This window comes from Tripterygium wilfordii, chromosome 17, assembly GCF_013401445.1.
Source record: "Tripterygium wilfordii isolate XIE 37 chromosome 17, ASM1340144v1, whole genome shotgun sequence".
NCBI lineage: Eukaryota > Viridiplantae > Streptophyta > Magnoliopsida > Celastrales > Celastraceae > Tripterygium > Tripterygium wilfordii.
In genome coordinates, this window is record NC_052248.1 from 11,789,817 (window position 1) to 11,817,029 (window position 27,213).

General features: G+C 35.7%; 2 protein-coding genes across 6 annotated transcripts; both read left to right on the forward strand.

Annotated features, from left to right (window-relative positions):
• The first annotated feature begins 166 nt into the window (after positions 1–166).
• LOC119982868 (transmembrane protein 87A) lies at positions 167–4,742 on the forward strand. The gene is made up of 5 exons (XM_038826452.1): positions 167–494; positions 1,231–2,167; positions 2,332–2,427; positions 3,686–3,822; positions 4,306–4,742. The coding sequence occupies exons 1-5, from the start codon at positions 274–276 to the stop codon at positions 4,475–4,477; spliced, it is 1,563 nt and encodes a 520-aa protein (XP_038682380.1). The 5' UTR covers positions 167–273; the 3' UTR covers positions 4,478–4,742.
• Positions 4,743–12,641: 7,899 nt separating this feature from the next.
• On the forward strand, positions 12,642–26,406 carry LOC119982526 (UDP-sugar-dependent glycosyltransferase 52). Of its 5 annotated transcripts, none has more exons than XM_038825962.1 (17): positions 12,643–12,813; positions 12,925–12,996; positions 13,932–14,025; positions 14,166–14,308; positions 14,699–14,769; positions 15,139–15,220; positions 15,458–15,559; positions 15,754–15,809; positions 16,094–16,128; positions 16,374–16,590; positions 16,688–16,933; positions 17,925–17,984; positions 18,087–18,126; positions 18,420–18,641; positions 20,030–20,142; positions 25,271–25,435; positions 25,972–26,406. In XM_038825962.1, the coding sequence occupies exons 1-15, from the start codon at positions 12,745–12,747 to the stop codon at positions 20,081–20,083; spliced, it is 1,563 nt and encodes a 520-aa protein (XP_038681890.1). In that variant the 5' UTR covers positions 12,643–12,744; the 3' UTR covers positions 20,084–20,142; positions 25,271–25,435; positions 25,972–26,406. The 5 variants fall into 5 exon arrangements, with proteins under 5 accessions (XP_038681894.1, XP_038681890.1, XP_038681891.1 ...); XM_038825963.1 differs by having other exon boundaries at positions 20,030–20,096; positions 25,309–25,435; XM_038825964.1 differs by having other exon boundaries at positions 20,030–20,096; positions 25,331–25,435.
• Positions 26,407–27,213: the final 807 nt, after the last annotated feature.

Genomic DNA, 27,213 nt, shown 5'->3' on the forward strand with positions numbered 1-27,213 from the left:
ATTACAGCCCCTTATCTTTAATATCTGGAAAAAGGCACCTGTAATTCTTTGATACTGCAAGAGAGCCCTTCTGTTAACTTCTCTGTTAAAATTAACAGTTGGAAGCGCGTACGGTCCACATGCCAAGTTGCTAACAGCCAATCCATCCCTCACCGAGTCACCGACAGTGATCGTTGCTTCTCTCGCACTCTCTCTCTCTCTCTCTTTCCCTCCACACCTAAACCCAAATCCCTCAAATCCGTCGATCCAGTCTCTCTTGATCTCTCATTCGAGATGGATTTGAGGGCCAATGACATTTCGATCGTCTTCACCATTTTTTCACTCTTATTCTTGTCGAGAATCAGCAATGCCTCTATCCACATCTACCACAGGGACCCCTTCAAGGAAGTCGGCAACGCTTTCCTTCTCTCCGGCGGCAGCGAAGGCGTCGCCGCTTCTATCTCCACTGAAGGTTCCTCTGCCGACTCCCCTCACGATGGCCGCTCCTTTATCCGGTATGCATACGCGTAATAATGTGACATTTGGATCATAAAAGCAAGTAATGTAGCCTGAGATTGTAGGACTTTCTTGAGTTCGATCGTAGCTGTGCGTAGTTACTCTAATGTCGGATTCTTAAGGAGAATTGGAGTTTTATTACGTACTTCAGCTGAGCCAATTTGCTTACAAGATCGTAAGAGAATGTCTTTCCTTTTTCATGCTGGAACATGTCTTATGCAGATCCACAAGCACTCTTAAGTTTGCATCTGCAGGGCATAGTTTAATCTTACTTTTGATGTTCCAAACGTCTACTATTTCAGCTTCTTTCTTGTTGGTTGCAATTGTCGTTGTTGTGAACTAGGGTGTCTGATATGTAATCTCCCTAAAGCACATTCTGAGCTTATGGTAGTCGGAACCGTGGTGAGGAAGCAGCTTCCTGCTTTAGGGCCTTTCAGATACTTTTTTGAGTTTCATTTAGTTGGCAGCTATTCTAAGTTTTTGCATTAAGAATATACAAACTGCATGAGCTCTTGGCGTCTTTCAACACAGCCAGAAAGTGTGCTTGGCATAGGTCCGCAATTGACTTTTAGCATGATTCTTTCTGCAAGGGATTGAAAATAATTGATCGGTGCTTCAATCTGTCTTTATTTGATGTTTTATTGTTTAAATATCAATGAACATATTTATTTTACTTCTACTTGCTGTGTTTTGAAATATATAGGTTTGGTCTTATATGCTTATTCTTTTGAAAAGGTTTGAGAACATCACATTCTGGAGAACCAAGGTTGCAGCAGATGAGCGTTCGGACATGGAGCACAGTACAGGATTGATACAAGTTGTGATTTTTGAGGCTGCTGATCGCAATAATATTGGTGGTTCTGCTTATGGTGGACAAAGATCAATATGTTGCACCCCTGATCTGGCAAAAGTGGAAGGTTGCAAACAAGGCGAAGTCATTAGGATACCTTCGGCTACAAACATTAACTGGCCAATCGTTCTTAATGTACAGTTCAGTGAGAGCTACTTATCGACAAATATGGATCATGCTGAGGTTTACATCACAAAGACTGGAATGTATAACTTGTTATTCATAGCTTGTGATCCAAAACTCAAGGGACTTTCAATGAGTGGGAAGACAACATGGAAGAATCCAGATGGTTATTTGCCTGGTCGGATGGCCCCACTGATGACGTTTTATGTTATTATGCTACTTGCTTATTTGTTACTTAGTGTCATTTGGTTCTCACAGTATGCAAGGTTTTGGAAGGACATATTGAAACTTCAACATTGCATCACAGCTGTTATTGTTTTGGGTTTATTTGAGATGGTTTTCTGGTACCTTGAGTATGTAAATTTTAACAATACTGGCATGAGACCAGTTGTTCTTACAACTTGGGTTGTAACCATTGGAGCTGTGAGAAAAGCAGTTTCTCGCATTCTTATACTTTCTGTTTCAATGGGTTATGGTGTTGTGCGGCCCACGCTTGGTGGTCTTACGTCAAAGGTGCTTCTTCTTGGAATAACTTACTTTCTGGCATCTGAGTTACTGAATATTACAGAATATGTTGGAACCATTAATGACATTTCAGGAAGAGCAAGACTCTTTCTTGTTCTTCCTGTTGCCTTTCTGGATGCTTTTCTGATATTATGGATTTTTACATCTCTTTCAAGAACATTAGAGCAGTTACAGGTAAAATATTCTTTTCTTAAAGTAATCTCTTTTTGCATTGAAATTAATTATTACTGATGTAATCACCTCATCATAATACCTATGTTCTTTATTTAATCGTCTTCTATCCTCTAGTTTTATTTAATACAGTATGATTTTCAAACACCAAAAACATGTGTTTCCAGGTGAAAAGAAGTTCTGTTAAGCTGGATATCTACAGAAAGTTCTCAAATGCTTTAGCTGTGACAGTGATTGCATCTGTTGCTTGGATAGTTTATGAGGTATGTTACCTATTCAAGAGTCTACTAGATTTTGTGCAAATCTACATTGATATACTGAATGGTGAAGTATAAAAGGAAAGTAGAATTGATGAATTAACATCAAGTGCATCTGTTTTATGTTTGTCACACATCAAAAGAATGTGGACCAGTTGATACTTGATACTTGATACTTGATACTTGATAGTGTACTTTCCATAGAAAGATAATTAAATTTCCTTGTTCTAATCTGGTAAAGCGATAAGCATCAAGTTCATCATTTTTCATTCAGGAAGTCTTGTTCTATGAGACTTCTCTGTTGTTATGATGCAATAACTTAGCTTTACAGCTTATATACAGGAATGTCCTGAGCATGGAGGATAATGTTTTTCGATTGGATCATTTCTTTTCTTTTTTAATGGTCTTCTAACAACAATATTAGGTGAACTCCTGAACTGATGGACTGGTTTCTGAAAATCAAGGACTAATAGTAGCTGTGACTATTTTCTTGTGTTTTTTTTTACCTGTTTTCTTTTTCCCTTCTATTCATATTTTTCTTTTTTGTCCTCTATATTTAAATCTTTTGAGGGTGGCGAGCCTCAATATTGAAATCCCCATGATCAGGGTTTTCTCCAGCTTTGTTTTCCCTCGATACTTGCATCAAAATTAGTGTTTCCAGTTTCAATGCTTGCATCAAAATTATTGTTTTGGTTAAGCTACGAAATTTATTCAAAGTGATGATGTAGAGCTTACATGTTTGAATTCAGAAGGTGTTTTCCCTGTATTTTCTTCACCTCAATGGTCGAAGAGATGCCTATAAACTACCATTGTACTTGATAGCCTTGTTTGATAATTCCCTTGTGTGGGAAAAGCCCTTGGAGTGGCTAAACTTGAAAACATTCTCTTTCCTAGACTTCAGCTTGACAAATTTGCCTGAGTATTTGTTCCTTGCCCCTTAAGAGAGATATATCCTTAGAACTCTTTCGAGCTCCTGTGTCCTCTATTGACAATGATTGATTCCTGAATAGAATCGTTCAATGTTGTATTGCCGTGTGTGGGAGCATTATTAGCTCTCAGGTCCTTAACAACCTTCTGACATTGGATAAAGAAGATTCCGGTGTTTGCAATTTTTTGGCTTTTACTTGGCAGGAAATTACCTATATTTCTTATTTTTTGAAATGAATGTTATGGCCTTATACCACATTTCTCTAATTCACCCTATGTTGACACGTTAAGTAGGGACAGCTCAATTCATTGGTTCTCTGTTATGGTCCTCTTGCAGGTATATTTCAAAGCAACTGATCCATTCAATGAGCGGTGGCAGAGTGCTTGGATTATCACTGCTTTCTGGGACGTTATTGCGTACTTGTTGCTTTGTGTTATCTGCTATCTCTGGGCTCCATCTCAGAGCTCTCAACGGTGCGATGCATCCTTGGATTATTCTGTTTTGTCTTAATTTTCATTGAAAATGCGTAAATAGTGATGTTACCTTTTGCCTGCTGATGAAGTTCACCTATTTGAAAAGTTTGTGCTTGTTTGTTTGTTTGTTTTCTCTAAGGAGAAGCAAGACCGTTCTGCATATGTTTAGACTTCAGTGGTAACATCCTGCCCTCTATTGTTTTCAAAGGATCTGAATTTTGTATACTGTAAACTCTCAATTGACATGGACCTTTTCTCAGTTTGATTAACTTAAAAAATGCCACAGCTTCCTAGGTTATTTGACAGTTTTAGCTGTTTCAGCTGTGTTAGGTCCATCATCTATTAATTTTTTTCCCTCTCCCTTTTTGATTGTTCTTGCATTATAGTTGATGAAGTAGTTGCTGATTGTAAGGGGAGAATTGATTTTTGCTTCATTTTATTCATCCCACATATAAGCTGATCATTGCTGCCTACTACATGCAGGTATGCTTACTCAGAAGAAGTAGGTGATGACTTGGATGATGAAGAAGCTCAGTCACTGACCAGGGGAAAGCCAGATGGTGATGTCAGTTTAGTCAAGCAAGAGAAGGATGAAAAGGATCCTGGAAATGCTTCTGATGTCGACAGTGACGAAGAAGAGGATAAGAGAGAATGATAGCTTTGGATTTAACAGAGAGCCATTTCACTCCAGAATGCCAAAGCATCGTATCAGTGTGAGCTATGGGGTTTGGAACAGCCAGTAATTCCTGGAGCAACTGATCAACAACCCTTGTATTTGGCATGCGAAGAGGTTTAAACATTTCTCTTTACTGTACTGTGGTTTTGTTGTTGTGGCACTGTTTATTTGTTCACAGTTTTGTTCCACTGTGCCATGTGTATAGAAAAATATCCTGTCGATGAGTCATATGCTTCATCTATAACTAGTTGCATGCTCGCGCTTCGCGCGACACATAATTAATTTAAAAAATAAATATTGTTGATAATTTTTCGATACTTTATTACCATAATGAATAACATAGCTTGAATTATAGAAAATGAAAATAATTATGAGATGAACAAATAACTATAATACATTTTTCTCAATATGTTAATAAATAATTTTCTAAGAATGAGCGAAAAATTTGATGCATAAAGAAAAAATATGCTAAGAGTTTAACAATTATTTTTTGCGTTGGTTTTTTGAACAAAGTTGTAAAATAACTAAAAACATCTCATAAATTATAAATTCTATAGAAAATATAGCACACCTTCTTTATCTCCTAATTTTTACATCTCATTTATTATTGCTTTTTATGTCAGCAAGCCACAATTTTTCATACTATGTCAATAAGCATATATAATATATAATTAATAGTATTTAATTAATAATTATATTATCAAATACTATTAAATATATTATCAAATAACATATAATTAATAATATTCAAATAATATTATTTTACTATTATATATGAAATAGTATATATATGTGGATATTTAATATTATTTTAATAATATATATTCTTGTTGCTTGCTGAAGCGACTAAGTTAGTGGGCTTCATAATCGCAAATCTCTCCTGGATATGGAGATCATGGCATCCTCTCTTTGGACATGCGTCTTCTTCAAGGAGGATATGGGCTCTCTTGGAAGTCGTGACAATTTTCATTTTGTTAGTCTTCAGGCTTCATGCTCGAAAATGTGGAAACATGGCTAACAAATAGCCATTATGTCGATGCATCTGCACAAACAATCATGCAAAAATGCCTTTTTCTTTGATATGCAAGACGAATGTGACTTTGACCTCGTGGTGTCGTGTTTTAGCTAAAAATGTTCTTTGAGATAAATCAAGAACATTGGGCTAACAAAACTCCGTTTTTCTCGGACTCTCATTGGGATGAGTTTGTTGGAATCTCAGCATCCTCTAACAAACTGGTTTAAAAAAGAATAAACCCTTAAGACAAAACATTTTCTGATTTGTAGCTCTTGGACACTGAATTTTTGAACAGGCCTAATTTGTAGTAACTAAATCCTAAATTTCAGGCCAGCAACCAATTAAAATCCTGCAAAATGACTGAGATTTGCCGCTTTTCTGTAGACTATGGGACCCGCCTTGCCATGTGTGAGCTGATGTGTATAATTCAATTTTGGTAGAAACAATATTACAAACGTAATTAGGAGATAAATTTAGGCTGTGTTTGTTTGAGCGTGTGCCTAACGACACCGCTAACGGCACACGCTCAACAACGCCCTTCAACCAAACGTGTAGAAACATTTTAATATATTTAATAAACTACAATAATGATTATTTATTAAATATAATTATAATTATATTTAATTATTATTATATTAAACAATTATTATTTAATATATTATAATTATATTTAATTAATAAATATATATAATATTAAATATATTAAAAACTATGAATCGGGATCATTAATTATAATATATTAAATATATTAAATATATTATATAATTATGTTTATTTTCTATTTGTTGTATTATTAATCTTTATTTGTCTCTATTTTTGTTTTAGTTGCATGCTCACGCTTCGCGCGACACATAATTAATTTAAAAAATAAATATTTTTGATAATTTTTCGATACTTTATTACCATAATGAATAATATAGCTTGAATTATAGAAAATGAAAATAATTATGAGATGAACAAATAACTACAATACATTTTTCTCAATATGTTAATAAATAATTTGCTAAGAATGAGCGAAAAATAACTAAAAACCATCTCATAAATTATAAATTCTATAGAAAATATAGCGCACCTCCTTTATCTCCTAGTTTTTACATCTCATTTATTATTGATTCTTATGTCTGCAGGCCACAATTTTTCATAAATTATAAATTCTATGGAAAATATAGCGCACCTCCTTTATCTCCTAGTTTTTACATCTCATTTATTATTGATTCTTATGTCTGCAAGCCACAATTTTTCATACTATGTCAATAAGCATATATAATATATAATTTGTTGTACTATGTATCTCACATTTGATTAAATTCTTCATTTGTATGATCATCCACTAAGGGATTATCTTATACGGGACCATTGGGATCATCCTCTATGAAATCTCCTAAGAATGCATCCTAAACTGGATCTTTTTCATCATCATTGGTTGTTGTTTGACAATTAATTCCATGATTTGTAGGGTCATATCGTTATGAATTTTGTTGAAATTGTTCATTTTTCCCATGAAGTTTTTGTAGTATATCTTAGAACTTTATTGTGATATTATGGCTTAGTTTGGTGAAACATTTACAAAATAACAGATATGCTAGTAGAAATGGTAATAGCAGAAATGCTGAACAATTTTGGTAGCAGATAAGCCAGATATGCTGCATGAATGGTTAGTAGTGTTTGGTTCAACTTTTACTGGTAACATAGCATTTTGTGACAAATTACATGCAGGGGTATTATGCATTTTATTTGCAACATACGCGTATAAATGTCAAAATAAATAGTAATTAATTTATAAAATAATGATAATTAATTAAAATAAAATAAATATTATTTATTTATTTATAAAATAAAGATAAGTAATTAATTTATAAATAAAGATAATTAATTAATTTTTAAAAATAAAGATAATTAATTATTTTATAAAATAAATCAATTTATTAATTAATTTATAAAATACAAATAATTTATTAATTAATGGGGTGAGGGATATAATGAGAATGACAATGAAATACTAAGGATATAAAAGGAATAAAAATGAAAATGCTAGTAAAATTGTTCAAATTGGTAGCATTTTGAAAGTAGCATAAAATGCTACAAAAAAATGTCTCGGAATTTGTGCTGCAGAATTGTTGTTTGGATGGTACAAGCATTTATACTAACAAATAATATAAATACTTGTAAAAAAACTGTACCAAACGGGCCCTATATGTTTTTGTGTGTTATTTTATACCTATATTGTGAATATGTTTCATTTAAGCTTTTATCTTTTTGTTTTTATATACAATTAATAGGTGATAATTGATATGACTATTTGTTGTATTATTAAATATCATTTTAAAATTATTTGTATATTATTAATTGTATGTGCTTGTGAGTCTTAAAGTTATTTAATATATTTAATTTTTTCTTTTGTTTTTTGTGTAAGTTTTTTTAGAGGCATCCACGTGGCACCAAGGAGAAGCCTTTTGGATCCTCCATTATATATATATATATTGATTTCATGATCTTACAATTAAGGAAGAAACAATTCAATATCCTCCCACCTACAACACAAGAACTTGTGCAGGTTCATCTCCAGAAATGCAAATCAAATTACCTAAAAAAATTATTTCTCCATGTATTTGGATGACCTAAAAAAAAAAATTATGATGTGGGTCTGCATTCTTATGTTGGTGCTAGTATTTCACTTGGAGCACCTCCAAATGGATAGAATCTGTTAAGAGTATTTGTTGCGAATGGTCTTAGTTCGTGGTGACCTAGCCCGGTTTCCTGATGCTGGTCAGCATTGGCATCTGCATCCATAAAATAATATATCATTAACACAATTGTAGAGATCAAGATCATTAATTCAACATAGCTTCCATGAAGACCAAGTAGAAATTTAAATAATCAACAAATTGTAGAGAAATTAATCCATACCTTTGTTTCTTAACAATTGCTTTAGTTTTTTGTATGTGTATCTTCAACATCCTTATTAGAAGATGTGCTTTCCCTAGAAAAAAAAAATTTAATTACATGAATGGCTGATGTATTAATTATAAAATATTAAAAATCATATTCTTATACATATTGACTTACATTGATGAAGTAGTTGGTGATTTAAGAAGAATGGCCCCAAGACCTATTTCCTTTGAAGATTGTTTTCCTTCATCATAGAGGAGCACACCTTCAGATTCAGATGCAATTGCAGGATTTTGATGAAGAATCTCTAGAAGATCCCCATGAAGTTTTTCAACTGTTGTAAGGTAAGCCACCGACGACCTCTTTCGAGTAGGAACACTCGATTTTTCACAGTTTTTCGGACCAAATTTACCTGTAAATCACGAAATAATTAACCACTTGGGTGATAGCATAGAACTGGTAAATCTCTCTAGGGTTAAACCGTATGAATTCGAAGAGTTCTAGTTTGATTTCCACCGAGACAATACCCTTATTGCCATGCACTAGGTTTTGACCCAATTTACCCTGCCATCAGGTGCGAAACTTCTATGCACACGGATTTAACAATCTGAGTTTAACCCATATTGGATGTCCAAAGAACATACTTGCATGGTGTCGTTCTCGTTTAAAAAAAAAAGAATTTGAAGTATTAGTATAAAATTAAGAGTGATCTAAGTGACTAACCTAGGTTGTCTTGATTGAGTTGTGATTTATCATCCAATCCAGTACTTGTAATGTTGTGTTCTTCTTCTTCTTCTTTCTTAATTTCTCTGGTTGGAGTTGCTTCATGGGAGGTACTGCTTGGTTTGTTAAATCCCAGGCCATGCTTAGGAACATAATTGACTAGGCTTCCTCGAACCCTATACCTTGTTCCACAAGCATTGCATAATACTGGTTTATCAGCCGGTCCATTCCTCCATAGTTGAGAATCTGTAAAAAACATCAATCTATAAATAAATACATACACTATTGTACACTAAACTACCATTTCCATCACACCTGGGCGGAGCCACGAGTTGAAGTGATAAGGATTATGTGTATCACTATGGTGATCACGGTCTGAATCCCCCTCCTTCATTTCAAAAAAAAAGAAAAAAACACTTACCATTTCCATCACTTGACAACTTCGTTGACTAGAGTGTAAAATTCATTCAATAAGTAAGACATAGTTTTTCCTTCCATAAATATATATTGACTTTAATGTTTGTTAATTCAACGTGTGGGAGGACTTGAACCTTCAACATATTTAAAAACTAGTTGCATGCCCGCGCTTCGCGCGGTACATATTTTAATTGGAAAATAGAGATGTGTGAGAATTTTTCAATACTTTGTTAACATGAAGAGCAGTAGAGTAGAGTTTTAATTGTAGAAAATAGAGATGATTGTGAGATGAAGATAAAATATGTACAATACTTTTTTTTTAGTTTGCTAAGAAAAAAAATTTCTAATGAAAAAAATTTCTAATAGGGTGTAAGAAATTTGATTCATAAGAAATAAGTATGTTAAGAGTTTATCAATTCTTATTTGCGTCGTTAGTATCTACAAAGTGTTATAGGTCACCAAAACATGTTTATGAGACAATATTGTATGGTTAGCACAACATTCTCTACAAAGTGACATTCAATATCGAGAAGTACAATGTAGCATAAGTAATATTTTTGAAATTATATTTTTAGAATAAGATTCTTAATATTTTTAGAATAAGATTTTTGAATTTATATTTTTGAAATGTTATGTATAACTGGTAGATTTATGTCTACAATCATTTTGACCTTCAACAACTCATTGAATTCTACCATGTTTTCCTGTCACCACTTACATGTTCCAATACCAAATGGGCTGAATTTACTTACACATTAGAACAATATATTGATATAGCGTGAGAAAAACCTCTCATGTTGTGTATGTCGCAATCCAAACAGACTACTAAACCTGACCAAACTCTAAACATGTACAATACATCAATTAAATACTACAAAAACACACAAAATACATCAAAAACACACAAAATGATAAAAACACACAAAAATAATGATAAAAACACACAAAAATTCTCACAAAATGATGATAATTAATGCCAAAAACATACAAAATGTTTTCAAACTAAATACTACAAAGGAATTTCATTAATTGAGTAATATCAAAAGACTCTCATAATTAACAATACATGACCTTAGTGAAGCTGAAACAACATCAAACCACTTCCATGAAACATTAATCCCCATTATGGGTCTTCAAGTTTTTCAATATATTTTAATTTTTTCTTTTGTCCTTTACATTTTTGTTTTTTTAAATTAATTCTCATCACTCAAGTTGTCAATCATTCATTTTTATCAAGTTTAATTAGAATGTGTAAGCTTTTTTGTGGAGGCGTCCACGTGGCACCAAGAATTAAGGAGAAGCCTTGTGGATCCTCAGTTTATATATATATAAATTGATCTCAAGGAGGAGCTGTCATTAGGCCGAGAGCTCATTTATTAAGTAAAATATATAGTTAAATGAATGTCAAAACAATTTGTATGATATTGTTCTCGGTTATATGATAATTTCAAACAAACGTGATAATTAAGAAAGTGCAGCCGGAGTTTAGGCTCATATCGGATATCCAAAAAGCAAACTTATATGATTTCACTCTCGTTTACATGAAAAAAAGTGAAAAACACAACGAAACAAGATAAAACAAATTCACTCAAACATGCAAAATAAAGCTAATTCCACCAAAAGCTATTGTATATATCTATGTATATGTATTTATGTGACAATATCTACTTTTGATATTGATGAAAGATTAAAGAAAAATTCTTGAACTAACAAGAAATACACATGCTAGAGAGAGAGAATGATATGTAGAAAAACTCACTTTCAATCCCACAATGGAAGCAAGGCCCTTGCTTCCCCATTTTCACTCTTGAAGCCAAATCTAAATCTCAATGATTTCTTGTGTTCAAACATCAAAAGAAAAAAAAAAAGATATATAAATATATACAAAAACAAAAAAACAAAAAAACAAAAATTTTGTTCTTATCTTTCTTTTCCTCTATATATATATATATATTAATGATGAATTTTTAAAGGAAAGTTAATTGTCAAAATATAATTTCCTCATCTAAATTTTTTAGATTAGGACTTAGGTGAATACAACTCATTATTCATAATTATTTGTGGAATGTAGATTATATATTTTTACCAAATGAAGCTAATACTTATCCATGACAACAAATTAAAATTTGTCAACCCATGTGTCCTATTTATATTAATTACCTTGATAGGATAAGTACTCTAAATGGAAATCAACCATGTGCATTGTACGTTACATCAAAATCAATGCATTACCTAATGAAATAGAGATATGACAACACCATGGTCATTTTTTAGGGCAATAACAAAAGGTAAAGCACGAAACTCGAGTTTTTTTTTTAATCAAAAACGACAATGTACAAATTTCTACTTTGAACATCCAATATGACTTTAAACTCGGGTTATCATGTCCGTGCGCACAAAAATCTTTCACTTGACGATAGATAGTGGCAGATCTAAGTTCTACAAAGGGGGCTCAAGTCCCCCCAATTTTTATTTTTTAAAAAACTACTTCTATAATTATATAACTAAAAATTGTGAGCTTTATTACTGAGTTTTATTAGTGGAATTTAATAACAACCCTTTTATTCCTTTTGATACAGTTCCATAACCTTAAAATTTAAAAGTAAATCATTCTAATCACTATGTATGATTAATATATAAATTATAATTATTAATTGATAGACGGGGTTTTATTAAAATTTGCAGGGAGCTTTGCCCTCGACCCCCGTCCCTTTGTCCCTTCTTTTTAAATTTCTAACTCCATCTCTAACCGAGCTCCCCGTAATTTATTTTATAAATGTAACAACTCGATAAGTTAAACCACACCTATTATTAATAAAAAATACATGAAATTACAATTAAACCTATGTGTACTAAAACATTTTATGATAGTCATGATAGCATAACCGAATCTAGGACATCCAATTTGAATTTATATATTAATTTTTGTTGTTTCTGTCAAAGGCTATAATCTTTTCTATTTTACCTTTTTTTATTTTTAATAATTATAATTAATCCTTTTTTTATTTTTCCTGAAATTAATGCAAGTATCCAACTTTACAAAAGTTACCGTTGCTCTAATACAAACCACGAATTAAAAAAAAAAAAAAAAAAAAAACACAAATACTTGGGTTAGTTTCACAAGTGGGTCTCTCATCCTGACTCAATAAGCTAGGGTTCGAGTTTCCTAGTTCTTTCTCTGATCGTGGGAGTGAGTCCGAAGATGGAGAGGACGAAGCCAGTGGCTGTGTTCATGGCCTTCGGTACCAAGGGCGATGTCTACCCTATTGCGGTAAGACTCACTTTTCTCTCATCACAACTCACCCATACATTTTCAATCTGATCAACGATGTTAATGGAGGTTGCTCTGCAATTTATTGTAGTTTTCTTTAAATTTCTGCAGGCCATTGCTGCAGCTTTTGCTTCTGACCAAAAGCAATACCACGTGGTTTTCATTACTCATTCAGCACATGAGGTTTGAGTCCAATTGCTTTAGAGTATCTCAATTTCTCTAGTCGTCCATCAGAATAAACCAAAATATGGCTGCTGATTGATTGATCATCTGAGGAATTTCTGAATTGGAATCCATAAGTATATTTGTGTAATTGAAACTTTTAGTTTTAATCGTAAAGTTATGGTACTTAAGAATTTTAATTTCCTCATTGGTGATTGGTGTTTATTATCGGTAGAGGAAGTAAGAACTGTGAAAACCAGAGGAAACTATGAGAAACCCACCTCCCAAAAACCTAGATGCAACTTAAGCAATTATAACGCAATGTTAGATTAACTATATACCCTATCTAAACCACAAGAAAATACTCATACTTAGTATTTTTCAGTGGTTGGGCTGTCCTTTTATACAAGTTCATTGAAAAGAGCACTTAATTTTTACACTGATGTTAATTGAACTGTTGCAGTATTTATTTCAAAATTTCCTTTTATTGTTGTCTTTTCAATTTCCGGCTTGATTGATTAATTTGTGATATATTGTACTCTGGCTTGCACTAATTGAGATCTAGTTAGCTTGAGATCGGACATTAATACTAAAAAATACTTTATGGATGCGGCCATGCGAGCCTGTTCTTGAGAGACCAGCTTTCATATGATTCCTTGACCTTGAATGATTCCAGGTTTTTATTTTGCTGGTATGCTAGTCATTCATAAGAGAAAATTGATTCTACAATGCTGAAAAGTTTTAATTGACATTGCAATATTCACTAGTAAAGCAGGCGTCTTCTCTCTTGAAGTTATTTGTGCTTCCTCATATCTCTTCTTTCCCCAAATTTTTTGCAGAACGGAAAAAAATGTCTTTTATCTTTCCTTACAGAGTTCAGTCACCTCCATATTTTTTTAAATTTTTAAAAGATTCTAAATATGGTTATAATGTTCTGAATTTTGGACTGCATGCAGAATTTAGGATCCCATTTGGCAGAAAAACATGTTGTTTATCTTCCTATCTCATCGCCTCCTGTTTTCTCTATGAATGAAAATCATGAAAGTACAGGTTTGTATTCTGGTTGATTTGTGTTCTATGTGACTAAAATACAGATTGGATTGTCAAGGGAACGGGTTTCTTTCATTTTTTTATAGAAGCAAAAGACTTTGAGCTTTTCAAAGGTCTCATAGCCGTCATTATCTTATCAGGCTCACCGGAAGTCACATTTTCATTACAGAAGAAGATACTTACAAGTGAACATAGAAGAGAATGCTACTCAGTGGTTGAAAATGTCTTTGGACATGGCCCAAGCATGGAGGGCGACTTCATTGTGATAAATTTCTTTGCACTGGTAATCTGAAAATCTCAGTTAAGTTTAAATTACGTTGGAGAAGTTCTCTGTTGTTAAAACAAAATCTTAGTCCAAGTTACTTATTTCAAAGCATGGTTAAGGACCATACCATGGTGTTGCTGTTCATGGAGTGTGCAGTCAATATGTTCCCTTAGTAATATGGACTTTGAAGATATTAGGTTGGGTGAGCTCTATGTATGAGTTGAAGCATACGACCTTTTTTTACACAAAATTCGTTTTGGTTCATTTAAGATAAATGAAGACCATCTCAAGCTTTTGTAAGAAGTACTGTTAATTGGAATCTTTTCTGGCATATGATCAACTTTGGTTGAAATCCCATAACGTGTATGTTGATATAATATCTGATAAGGTCTTCACACGATGGACCAGGAAGGGTGGAGTCTTGCAGAACTTTTCAATGTCCGTTGTGTCGTTGCTGCACCTTATGTTGTTCCATACAGGTAATTTATAATTATAAGTATAAATAATTTCTGTGCCACTTTGAATAGCCAATTATATTTCAAAAACTTACCTTAGAATGCTTGATTTTTCCCCAATTATAAACTTTTACATTATGTCTTTGAAGGTTGCCATAATTATTTGAGAATTATTACAAATATTTCTTACTTTTTTCCTAGTTTGAGAATTCGTTCTATATTCTTTCTAATTATTACACAAAAGTGCTGTAGATAATCAGAAGTTCATTTATTTTTCTTCAGAGCCAAATTATGGTATGGCACACGCTTAACTTTTTTTTTTTTTTTATCCAAAAAAAAAATGGTATGGCACACGCTCAACTTTTATACTCATAAATTTGATTCACTGTACAGTGCACCTTCATCATTTGAACGTCAGTTCAGAAAAGAACTTCCTCTTTTATACAAGTATCTTCAGGAAGCTCCATTCAACAGGGTAATCATACATACTTTAATTAGAATTTTGTACTTAACGATAATTTAGATCACTGTCTTTCCATGATCCAATGATACTAAGATTCTTAACTCAATGACATTTTGGATAATGAAATTTTGAGAATTAAAATTGGTGGAAAAGTTAGAGAAAAAATGGAACTTTTGTTTATGTCTTCGGTTTTTTCCTTTTATATTGAAACTTGAAGAAATTTTAATTCCCCCCTCTATATTTGTACAGGTATGTTGGAGAGATGTGATTCACTGGATGTGGCCTCTTTTTACTGAAAACTGGGGAACGTGGAGAAGTGATGAATTAAAATTGAGCCCTTGCCCTTTCACAGTTAGTTTTTTAAAATAAAATTTCTCTTGATAGTTTTAGATGCTCAGTCCATTCTGGTATCTACTATTGAATGCTTACAGACTATGTTTAAACTACCATTTAGTATGCTACTTCCATTTTGCAAGGACTTACACATATATATTTAACTCATTGTTATTATTTAACTTCATAAATATTTTTTCCTTGAAATGTAGGATCCCGTAACTGGTCTTCCTACATGGCACCATAGGGCATCATCTCCCTTACTGCTGTAAGTTACATTCCATTTGCTCAAGAATGGCTTTGTAGTATAATGATTTCTATGATGAGAAAAATGGTATTAGAATCACACTTTCCATAGAACGCAAAGGTAAATTTGAAACAGAGTTTGTGTAATGACCTTTGTTTTGTGAAACCAATGATTTTTAGTGTTCATTTTCGTAGTCCATGGATGCGAGGAATGTAATATAAGAGCATCCTTGTTTCATTTCCTTCTTCTATGTAACAAATGACTACTATAGTCTAACTACAAATCTTTCTGATGTTATGTAACAGGTATGGATTCAGCCAAGAAGTTGTTGAATGCCCTGGTAATTATATCTGCTGTGGTATAATTGTATAAATGATTTTTCGCTCCAATGACATGCTTGCAAGAGTCATTAGTTTTCATTAGTCTTGCTTTTGTTGTCAATTTTTAGTGCAATTCTTTTAAGCCAAAAAAATGGTGCATTGTAGAATGAAAGGACAATGTATTGGATGACAGAACTTCTTTAACTCAAATTATTTTTCATCTAAATTCTAACCCCAACATTTTTGTTAATGAAAATATTTGCAGATTATTGGCCATCAAATGTTCATGTTTGTGGCTTTTGGTTTCTCCCTATTGAATGGCAATTTTCGTGTAGAGAGTGCGCAGAAAAGGCGGTGCATTACTCTTCACAGCATAAGAGAACAGAAGAGGAGATGTGCTCAGCACATGCTGACTTATTCTCTTTCTTGAATGGTCCATCTTCATTGCCACCGATTTTCATAGGACTGAGTTCTGTTGGAAGGTAAGTATCGTGTTCTGTTCTCTCAAGTGTGTAGAAAAGTTATCAAATCTCTGCAATTCTTTTCTTATTTTGAGCTAAATTCGTCTGTGATTTGCAGCATGGGCTTATTAAAGAACCCTCACGCACTTCTTCGAGTTCTTCAAACTGTTCTAGAAACTACAAGCCACCGGTTTATCCTTTTCACAGCTGCCTATGAACCTTTAGAAGCAGCAGTCTGGGAAGTTTCCATGGAAACGGCATCATCATTAAAGCATTATTCCCAAGCATCATCACATAAAAATCAAATGAATTCCTGCAAAGATGGGATTTCTCTATTTGACAACCGTCTCTTCTGTTATTCCGGGTGAGCATATCTTAATGTATTTGGCTAGTGTTGATGGACTGCTATTTGTTTTGAAAGTAATGAAAGGATACATGTAGTATTTATAAATTTTATGCATGTGTCAGTGGCATGATGTCCATTTTTGTGTTGTTGGCATTAGAATATAGTTGCAGTAAATGGTTCTGTTACTGTTTACAAGAGAGTGAATTTTTGTAAGGGGGTTATATCTTTTATATATCCCATGTGTTAGTTACACTTCTGTAGTGTTCTTAAACTGAAGTTTCTTATTATTTCTCAAAGAGAATGACATGGTTTTAGCCTGTCCCCATCAAGTTGGAACTCTTATCTTTTTTTGAGGTTTCCGAGCTAATTCATTCATTCATTTTATTATTTACACATTTTGATATCTTAGTCTTTGTGAGTTTTGCATGAGTGAAATTTGTGACTGTCACCATAGTCACCTGTTGACAATGAACATCTCTCTTTGAGGCTTGCTGTTTTATCATAACAATGTGCAAGTCATACAGTAGTAACTAGTAAGCATAGCAGAGAGGCTGGTTGTAGAAGCTGAACCCATGCCTATTGTTTGCAGTGAAACAACTTTACCTCTAGGCCATTGGTTCGCCCTTTTATTGCCATTTGAATACCAACAAGAGAAGGTAGCAGGTGGAGTTTAGTATATGAAAATGTTATGGAGGTAAAAAACGGAAGAAGACTTGGTTAGTCTTCTGATATGCAGTGAAATTTTACATATGAATTATCATTTATCCAAGGAGTTCTTCTCATAATATAACTGGGGAGATAGTTCTTGTAACACTTAGAACGGAAGGTTGATATAGGATTAGTGTATTTTCAGTCGTATTGACTCACAGTGCAATTTATTCTGCCAAAGTGGTGTACTCATTGTATATTATTTAAAATTGTGTTTTGACTCATTTATTTTCCTGTAACTAAGTCGGTGATTATTTTTGCCATTTGAGAGCTGATATATCTTATTCATGCAAAAAATCAGAATGATACCATACAATTGGCTCTTGCCAAGATGTTCGCTGGCAATCCATCATGGGGGTAGGTGAGAATGTTCGACTTCTATATCCTACTAAAATTTGTACATTGGAAGAGTCATGAACAAGCACTAACTAATTCTTGGGTAAATTGTCGAAACGGAAATTAGTGGATCCACTGCTGCATCACTATGCGCCGGAATCCCGCAGGTTTGCTGTTAGAATAATCCCATTGCTGATTTGTATTTCCTTATACGTGAATGCTTGAGTGTTTTGCCTTGCCAATTTTGCATCTAGTTGCGGCAAAATTTGGATGTTCCAAAATGAATTTTTTTTACTTATCTGTGGGATTCTTGCATGTTGAGGAGTGGAATTACATGTTTGGCATGCATGACTGTATGGTAAGGTTTTTGATAATTTAATCATTAGTAATGTGAATGGATGGTGTATGAAATTGATCATTCTCTCCCTCTTTGTGTGTGTTAATCAGTAATGAATTGCAGGTGATATGTCCATTTATGCTGGATCAATTTTATTGGGCTGAGAAAATGTTTTGGCTTGGAGTTTCCCCGCAACCTTTGAAAAGAAACTGCTTGATTCCGGATAAGTTGGATGACACAAGTGTCAGGGAAGCTTCAAGCGTGATATCAAAGTCCATTCATGACGCGTTATCTTCTAAAGTCAGAGCACGTGCTTCAGAAATTGCTGGACAAATTTCACTTGAGGTAATGGCCTATTTAAATAATGTAAGAGTCGGGAACCCTCATGTAAGTTGCGATGCACAACCTATAAAGTTTCTTGATTTTCATATAGTTTCTTTTCACTTCATATTATGCCTGTTCAGATAAAGTTTGTGTTAATTGATAGCTGACATCAGACGATGTTGCTGCCAGTGTTAGAGGGCGCAAGGCGCAAAAGACCCCTCAAGGCAAACATAGGGCGTGCACCCGAATAAAGGCGCAAATATAGTAAATTGAATATTAATTTAAATAATCATAAGAAAATTGGAGAATTATGTTGCCCCTTCCAATTTTCCTTGTCCAAAAAAACAGTTTAATTTAGAAAGAAAAAAAAACACTGGTTGCTGCTTGAGAATTATGCCGGTTATTCAGTAAGGATATATGCAGAATTTTCACATATTATGGCCCATATGATGGCACACTTTTTGCTGGAAAACATTACCTCTGAAAGATTACGTCACTAAAGATACCTGGTACCTTTTCTTTGGCAAAGTATTTAGCTTAAACCTTTAGCAAACCGAGCCAACTTCATCCAAAAATTTACGGTGTAGCTCAATGTGGAAGTTTATGGAAAGCTAAGTCAGCTTTTGCTTTATCTTTCCCCCAAGTTTTAACTTTCCTCTGAAAACTTTGTTTGATATTACACTAAACAAGCATTGCTACTAGTCCTTCATGCTGGCGAAGTGCTCACTAATTGGGTGATCTGATGAGCTTGTTGAATTCTTAGGCTGCCAGTTAATGTTCTATGGTTTGAACTCTTAGGGCTGCATTTCATGTAAATTAGTTATGTCCATTCTATATCATCCCATATTCCTCTTGCTTGAGTGGTCTTTTAGGCTTCTATAATTATCGAGAATCAGTGCTCTTAGTTGTGACTCTGCTCCACAGTGGTTGTGGTACTTGGAAGTTTTGGTTGAATGTTTATTAAACAAAAAAACACAATAAAAAGGGTTCATTGTTTGAGCATTTGTGGCTATTGTAAGACATTTATTATTGTAATAACCTTGACTCCATTTTTTGTAGTTAATCAACTTCAAAAATCAATCTAAGGTTTTGCCGAGTATTGAAATCAAAGATAGAACTACAATGATATATACCTGTTACCCTAATGCTGTTTTGAGTCACATACTTTTTTATATATCATTTTCACTCTTCCATATAACAGTCGTATTCTTTTTGCATTGCCTTTAATATTTCATTGCTTTTGAGGGACTTTCCCACCCTTACAAAGTTGTAAAATAAAAGTTGAAACCTTAGGAACCCTCTTGTCCCTGTGAATGGTTAATTTGTGCATACCTGCTTTGGCATATTTAGTTCCGTGCTTACTAATGGAGCTAAAGTTCAGTGTGCTGACCTTAAGCTTCAACTTGCAGGATGGACTTGTGGAAGCTGTAAACATTCTCAAGCAGGAGATTAGTTCAAATTAAAATTTGGAATGTGGTAACATAATTTTATTTGAATGCAGTATGCATATGGAATACATATGATATTGTTATGAGAAGTATAAAAGGGTACTTTGGTAATTACAGTAATAAGTGTAATTCTGTATATATATTGAAGTATGGTAAATAAGGAATAAGATAACACGAGAGAACTCTCTCTTCTTTCTGCTATTCCTTCTGCAGCTGTACTCTGCCCTTCTTTCTGCAGCTGTGCTCTGCTTCATATCACAACCCATACATCTGAATACTTCTTATATAGTTTCATTGCTTTGTTACATGGTATCGGAGCTTTCCTGGTAGACATCTGCGCTGGTTGTCCACTTCATCAAAATCTGATCTGGTTGTTCATTTCCTCGATCTACGTTGATCCAGCGGTCGGATCAGCAAACCTCATCTTACAAAGATCTTCGTCGGAGGTCAGCGAGTCCCGGCGGAAGGTCATCGACCTCATCGCAGAGGCGCGCACTGTTCACGCGGCGCGCACTGTTCACGCGGTGCGCACTGTTCACGCGTGATGGCTGGTAGACATGCCGTTGTCGGGATGTGAGTTCGAAAACTTGCTGGAAATCCACATCTTGGTCTTCTTCTTCCCGTTGTGAATGGGGCTATTGGTGTGTGTTGGAATGGTTTGCCCACCTCTGTGAAGTGGGTCTTTGTGTTGATCTGTATTTCAGTTTTGTTTGGTAGTGGAAGTGTAGCAACTGAGACTTCATTATGAGTGAGACAGAACACAAAATGGGATCTACTGAGGTGGTTGCGGCTTCTACCAAGTTGACTGACCAGAAACTGGTTGGTCCTAATTATCAACACTGGCGGAAAATTATCCAAGTTACCATTCGGGGAATGGATAAGGAAGACCATCTTACTGGTACAACACCTGATTCTACTAATCATGCTACTGACTATAAGGTGTGGATGCGTGATGATGCACGCCTGTATGGTCAACTGTTGAATTCCATGGACCGGAAGGTCTCTGAATTGGTGACACACTGTGATACTGTGAAGGAAATATGGGAATATCTGGGAGTTTTGTATTCGGGAAAAAATGATATGAATCGACTCTATGATGTAGCATTATCTTTCTTTCGGCCTGAACAAAAGGACTCGAATCTTAGTGAGTATTTTGCTTCTTTCAAGAGCATTTATGAAGAGTTTAATACTTTGATGTCTTTAGATTTAGATCTGGAAAAGAGGAGACAACAACGAGAGAAGTTGGCTATCATTGCCTTCCTTAGTGGGATGAGGTCTGAGTATGATTCTGCACGTTCCCAGATTCTTGCTAGTGGCGAGACCTCCCTTACGGAAGCTTTTTCGTGGGCTAACCGTTCGGTTAGGCCTACCTCTTTCAACCCCGATCTCTCTGAGAGGTCTGGATTGGTTGGTCATGCTTCTTATGATGGTGGTGGTAGCCGTGGGGGTCGTGGTGGCCGTGGGGGTCGTGGTGGTCGTAGTGGTCGGGGTTCAGATGGTAAATTTACATGTTATCATTGTGGGGGAGTGGGTCACACTCGTGACAGGTGCTGGAAGTTGCATGGCAAACCACCACAGGTTCGCTCTGCAAATGTAGTTTCTGGAATGGATATGGGCATCCAAGATTTGAGTATTAATTCTGAGTCCCCAAGTGAGGGACGGGTGAGTTTGTCTGCGGCTGAATATTCTCGTCTCATGAGTCAGATATCTACTTCTGCTCCCGCTACTACGTCTGCTACTACGAATGCTTCGGCATTCATGTCAGTTTCTCCTCATACTTGGGTGATTGATTCTGGCGCTTCCGATCACATGACTGGGAACACAGGTATCCTTACTTCATATTCCTCTACATCATCGTATCCTGCGGTGCGTGTTGCTAATGGCATGTTTGTGGAAGTCAAAGGAGTTGGCAGTGCATCTCCTACATCTAGTTTGCAATTGGATTCTGTTTTGACTTTACCTTCATTCCCATTCAATTTACTATCTGTGAGTGCTCTTACGAAGGCACTTAAATGTTCAGTAACATTTTTCGATGATCATTGTGTTTTTCAGGACCGGTCTACGAAGCAGATGATTGGTAGAGGTTCTCTTACTTCCGGGGGATTGTACGTCTTGGATGTTAGACCTTCTTCCTTGTTCGTGTCAAGTCCTTCTTCTCCTATGGAGCTTCACAGTCGTCTTGGTCATCCTGCTCTTCCTAGTTTAAAGCTTATGTGCCCATCTTTATCCTCTTTAAAGCAGCTGTTTTGTGAGTCTTGTCAATTTGCGAAACATCATCGCAGGTCTTATGTGTCTAGGAGTGTTAAACGAGCTTGTGCTCCTTTTGACTTGGTTCATTCCGATATCTGGGGTCCATGTCCTGTTATGTCGAAATCTGGATTTCACTATTTTGTTATTTTTGTGGATGACTATTCTCGTGCTACTTGGGTATATTTAATGAAAAAGCGTTCAGATCTCTTTTCTATTTTTTGTTCCTTCTATGCTGAAATTAATACTCAGTTTTCTTTATGTATCCGTACTCTTCGGAGTGACAATGCGAAAGAATATGTGTCCACAGCTATGTCCACCTTCTTGTCAAATAAGGGTATTATTCATCAATCTTCGTGTCCTGATACCCCTCAACAAAATGGGGTTGCTGAGCGTAAAAATCGCCACCTTATGGAAGTTGCCCGTGCCCTTATGTTCCACATGAAAGTTCCCAAACAGTTCTGGGGTGATGCTGTACTCACTGCAGCCTATTTAATTAATAGGATGCCATCATCTGTTCTTCATGGCAAAATTCCCTATCAAATCTTATTTCCTCACGAAGTGCCTCATCCTCTCCCTGTTCGAGTATTTGGTTGTGTTTGTTATGTTCGGGATATTCGTCCTCATCTTACGAAATTGGATCCTAAATCTTTGCGGTGTATGTTTTTGGGCTATTCTCGGACACAAAAGGGTTATAGGTGTTTCTCTCCTGACTTGGGTAGATATCTTGTTTCCTCTGATGTCATTTTCGATGAGTCGATTTCCTTTTCCTCCCATTCTTCTTCTTCCTCCTCATCATCAGTCTCACCAGATCTTGATGAATGTCTTGTTTATGATCTTGTCAGCGTACCTGCTCCGTCTTCACCTTCTCCTGGTCCTCCGCCAAGTCCTAGACCTCCAGTGTTGCAAACCTATACCCGTGGCCCTCGCTCGGTGTTTCGTTGTCCTTCTTCGAGTCCTCCGGAAGTGGTCCCCTCTCCATCCTCTGCTCTATCGACTGATCCTGATCCTGATCCTGATTCTGCTCCTGCACCCGCGGTTCAGTCCAATGTTGATCTACCTATTGCTCTTCGCAAAGGGAAACGTCAGTGTGCCACTTATCCTTTATCTGCTAGTATATCTTATGCAGGGATCTCCCAATCCCTTCGGACATTTGCTCTGGCTATTGACTCTATTACCATTCCTCGGTCTGTGTCTGAGGCTCTTTCTAATCCTGGGTGGCTCACTGCTATGAAGGATGAAATGTCTGCTTTGGAACAGAATCAGACCTGGGATCTCGTGCCTCTACCTCCTAGCAAGAGGTCTATTGGTAGCAAATGGGTGTACACTATCAAAACTAATCCAGATGGTTCTATTGCTCGCCTTAAGGCGAGGCTTGTGGCCAAAGGGTATGCCCAGACCTATGGCGTTGACTATACTGACACCTTTTCTCCAGTGGCCAAGTTTACTTCTGTTCGTCTTCTTATCTCCCTTGCTGCCACTTATGATTGGCCTTTACATCAATTAGATGTGAAGAATGCGTTTCTTCATGGCAATCTCCATGAAGAGGTTTATTTGGAGCAACCCCCTGGGTTTGTTGCTCAGGGGGAGTCGGGGTTGGTGTGCAAATTGAAGAAAGCGTTATATGGTTTGAAGCAATCTCCTCGGGCTTGGTTTGGTCGGTTTACCGAAGTAGTACAAAAGTTTGGTATGAGACGGTCTGCCAAAGATCATTCAGTATTTTATCAACAATCTAGTGCAGGGAGTATTTTATTGGTAGTGTATGTGGATGATATTGTGATTACGGGGAGCAATACAGATGGTATATCTGCAGTGAAGACATTTCTTCAACGTCACTTTCAAACTAAGGACCTAGGTCCTCTTCGGTATTTTCTAGGTGTGGAGGTAGCCAGATGTAGGCGTGGGATATTTTTGTCCCAGAGGAAGTATGTCTTAAATTTACTACAGGATACCGGGATGGTTGATGCGAAGCCATGTGATTCTCCTATGATGGTTGGAATGAAACTTCATTCTGATGAGGGTGAAATGTTTGATGATCTTGAACAATATCGACGTCTTGTGGGTCGATTGAATTACCTTGGAGTGACTCGTCCTGATATAGCTTTCTCAGTTAGTGTGGTGAGTCGGTTTATGTCTAGTCCACGAGTACCTCATTGGGAGGCTGTTTTACATATCCTTCGGTACCTTAAGGGTGCCCCTGGTCTAGGTTTGTTATATGCAAATCACAATCATGTGCGGATTGAGGCATTTTCTGATGCTGATTGGGCAGGGTCACTAAGTGATCGAAAATCTACTACTGGATATTGTGTGTTTGTCGGTGGTAATCTCGTTTCTTGGAAGAGCAAGAAACAATTGGTGGTAGCTCGATCTAGTGCCGAATCAGAGTATAGGGCTATGGCTCACACGGTAGCTGAAATATGTTATGTGAGACAACTAATGAAGGAGTTAGGCTATGGACAGCAGGCTGGGTCTAACTTATGGTGTGATAACCAAGCTGCGATTCATATTGCTTCAAATCCAGTGTTTCACGAGAGGACAAAACATATTGAAGTAGATTGTTACTTTGTGCGTGAGAAGGTACAAATGAAGAAAGTTGTTTTAAAGTCTGTACGAACCAATGATCAGCTGGCCGATATTCATACCAAAGCTCTAGCTGGTGCTCGGGTTAATTTCATATGTAACAAGTTGGGCATGATTAACATCTATGCTCCAACTTGAGGGGGAGTGTTATGAGAAGTATAAAAGGGTACTTTGGTAATTACATTAATAAGTGTAATTCTGTATATATATTGAAGTATGGTAAATAAGGAATAAGATAACACGAGAGAACTCTCTCTTCTTTCTGCTATTCCTTCTGCAGCTGTACTCTGCCCTTCTTTCTGCAGCTGTGCTCTGCTTCATATAACAACCCATACATCTGAATACTTCTTATATAGTTTCATTGCTTTGTTACAGATATAAAATGAATTATGCTTTTGGTCTTTGGCAAACAGAATTTATTTCCTTCTACTCCAGACACCAACACAACCCTACAACGTGGACTGCAAAGCGAAGCAATGTTGAGGAGCACCATCAGTTCAAGACTTTAAGTCGTTGGCATCTCACCTCCCTGCTCTCAAGGTAAGAGCTTGATTCCAACTCTCGAAAAAGAAAAAGACGGAAAGAGTGTTGAACAAGGAAAATTCTATGATACTGTTAAGGTGTGGTAATGTGGTTAAGGGGTACCTAAGTTTTTTTAGCAATCACCATAAGAAAAGGGACGGAAAGAATGTTGAACAACCCCGAAAAAGAGGAAAATTCTATGACACTGTTAAGGTGTGGTTATGGGATACCTAAGTTTTTTTAGCAATTATCATAATTGCTTGAGTGTAGAATCTAGTATTTTTAGTATGGAATCTTATTTATTACTCAGCATCATAACATAATTTGTGAAGGCTGGAAAAAAAGAAAAAAAACAAACAAAAAAACAATTGAAGGTGGCTGAAGTCCCTATTAAAGCAAACTGGTTGGCAAAAGGATACGAGAGTTTGCAATATTCTGTCTTAGCAACCAAATTCTATATTTTGGTTTTCAATCTTATGCTAAAGATTTTGAATATGATGCCAGCGATATTGGAAGAATTGTTTCATTTTATTTGTTTATTTCCTTATCTACAGGAACTTATCATTGTATGTGAAAATTACGTTGTACAGTGCATGACGGCTGGTCAGGCGAGGTATGACTTAGTGTGCAAGCCACTTTGGTTTGCATTCATATGACATTATTTTGTCTTTCAATCTCAACTTCCCATTTGTCAACGGAAATCTAATGAACATGGAATGCAATTTTAAGAACTAAAATGAGCAAGACTACAATGTCTGATGTTTCTGTGTCGCAAAAAGCACAAAAAATTCTGAGAGATCAATCCTTAAGCTCAATATATACTTGCATTTTTTTTCCCCCCTATAGAGCTGCATCGCTCCATGTAACGGAAGACCGTGAATATCCTGTATTTTTTTGGATCTTTGACTCCGAATGTACAATAAATTGTGTTTGATGGGTATACAGTTGTATGACAGTTCTCGTCCCTATATCGGTATTTATTGGAAACACAGGAAGTCTCACAATGCGATTGATTTGTATGAAACAGTGAAGTCCGTATATAGACGTCCACATACATGTGAGTAAGTGGGGTAGGGGATTTGAATTTGGATACCACCAAGTCGAGTATATTCCTTGACCACCTTGACTGAGGGTTGTTGCCATTCAAGGTTGGTCCCCTAATGTAGAAAGCCGGACCAAGGGCAAGAAGTTTAGACCTGGAGACGCACTAGGTAATTATACTCAAATGTATATATATATACACTGAGTATAATTTTTATTGCTGAATTTTTACGGAGGACTCACCCAAGAGATGACTCGTCCTAACACATGTTTTGTGGGCTGTATTCATGTAAAGGTAACAATTAACCCCTTTGATCTTGTACGCCTAACCCACACGTACCAGACCCTAGGCTACCCGTAGCTTGTGCTTTTGTTGCTTAATGAAATCTGATCTCAACCGTTGAAGAGATCTTGTTAGAGAGAATAAATTGCAATTACAGCAAATCATCTTACGGCGGAGAATGTAATCCGCATTTTATTATATATCAAGAAACAAAAACACGGACATTGAATGTGTGAACTTGAGGTGAGGATGACCATGTTTAGTATGAAATAAAGAGTCAATACCCTGGGCCTTGATTAGATAAAGTTGCCCGCCCTATTTACCCACAATTCAAAATGAGCCTTGAGACAAGATGCGGGCATTCCCCATCCTATGGTTTTCTCCGGTTCCATTGCGGGATTGGGTTAGGGGAATACCCGAGTGAGAGAATTTTAATAATAAAATTTTCATATTGCTCTCTTCTTTTAAAAAT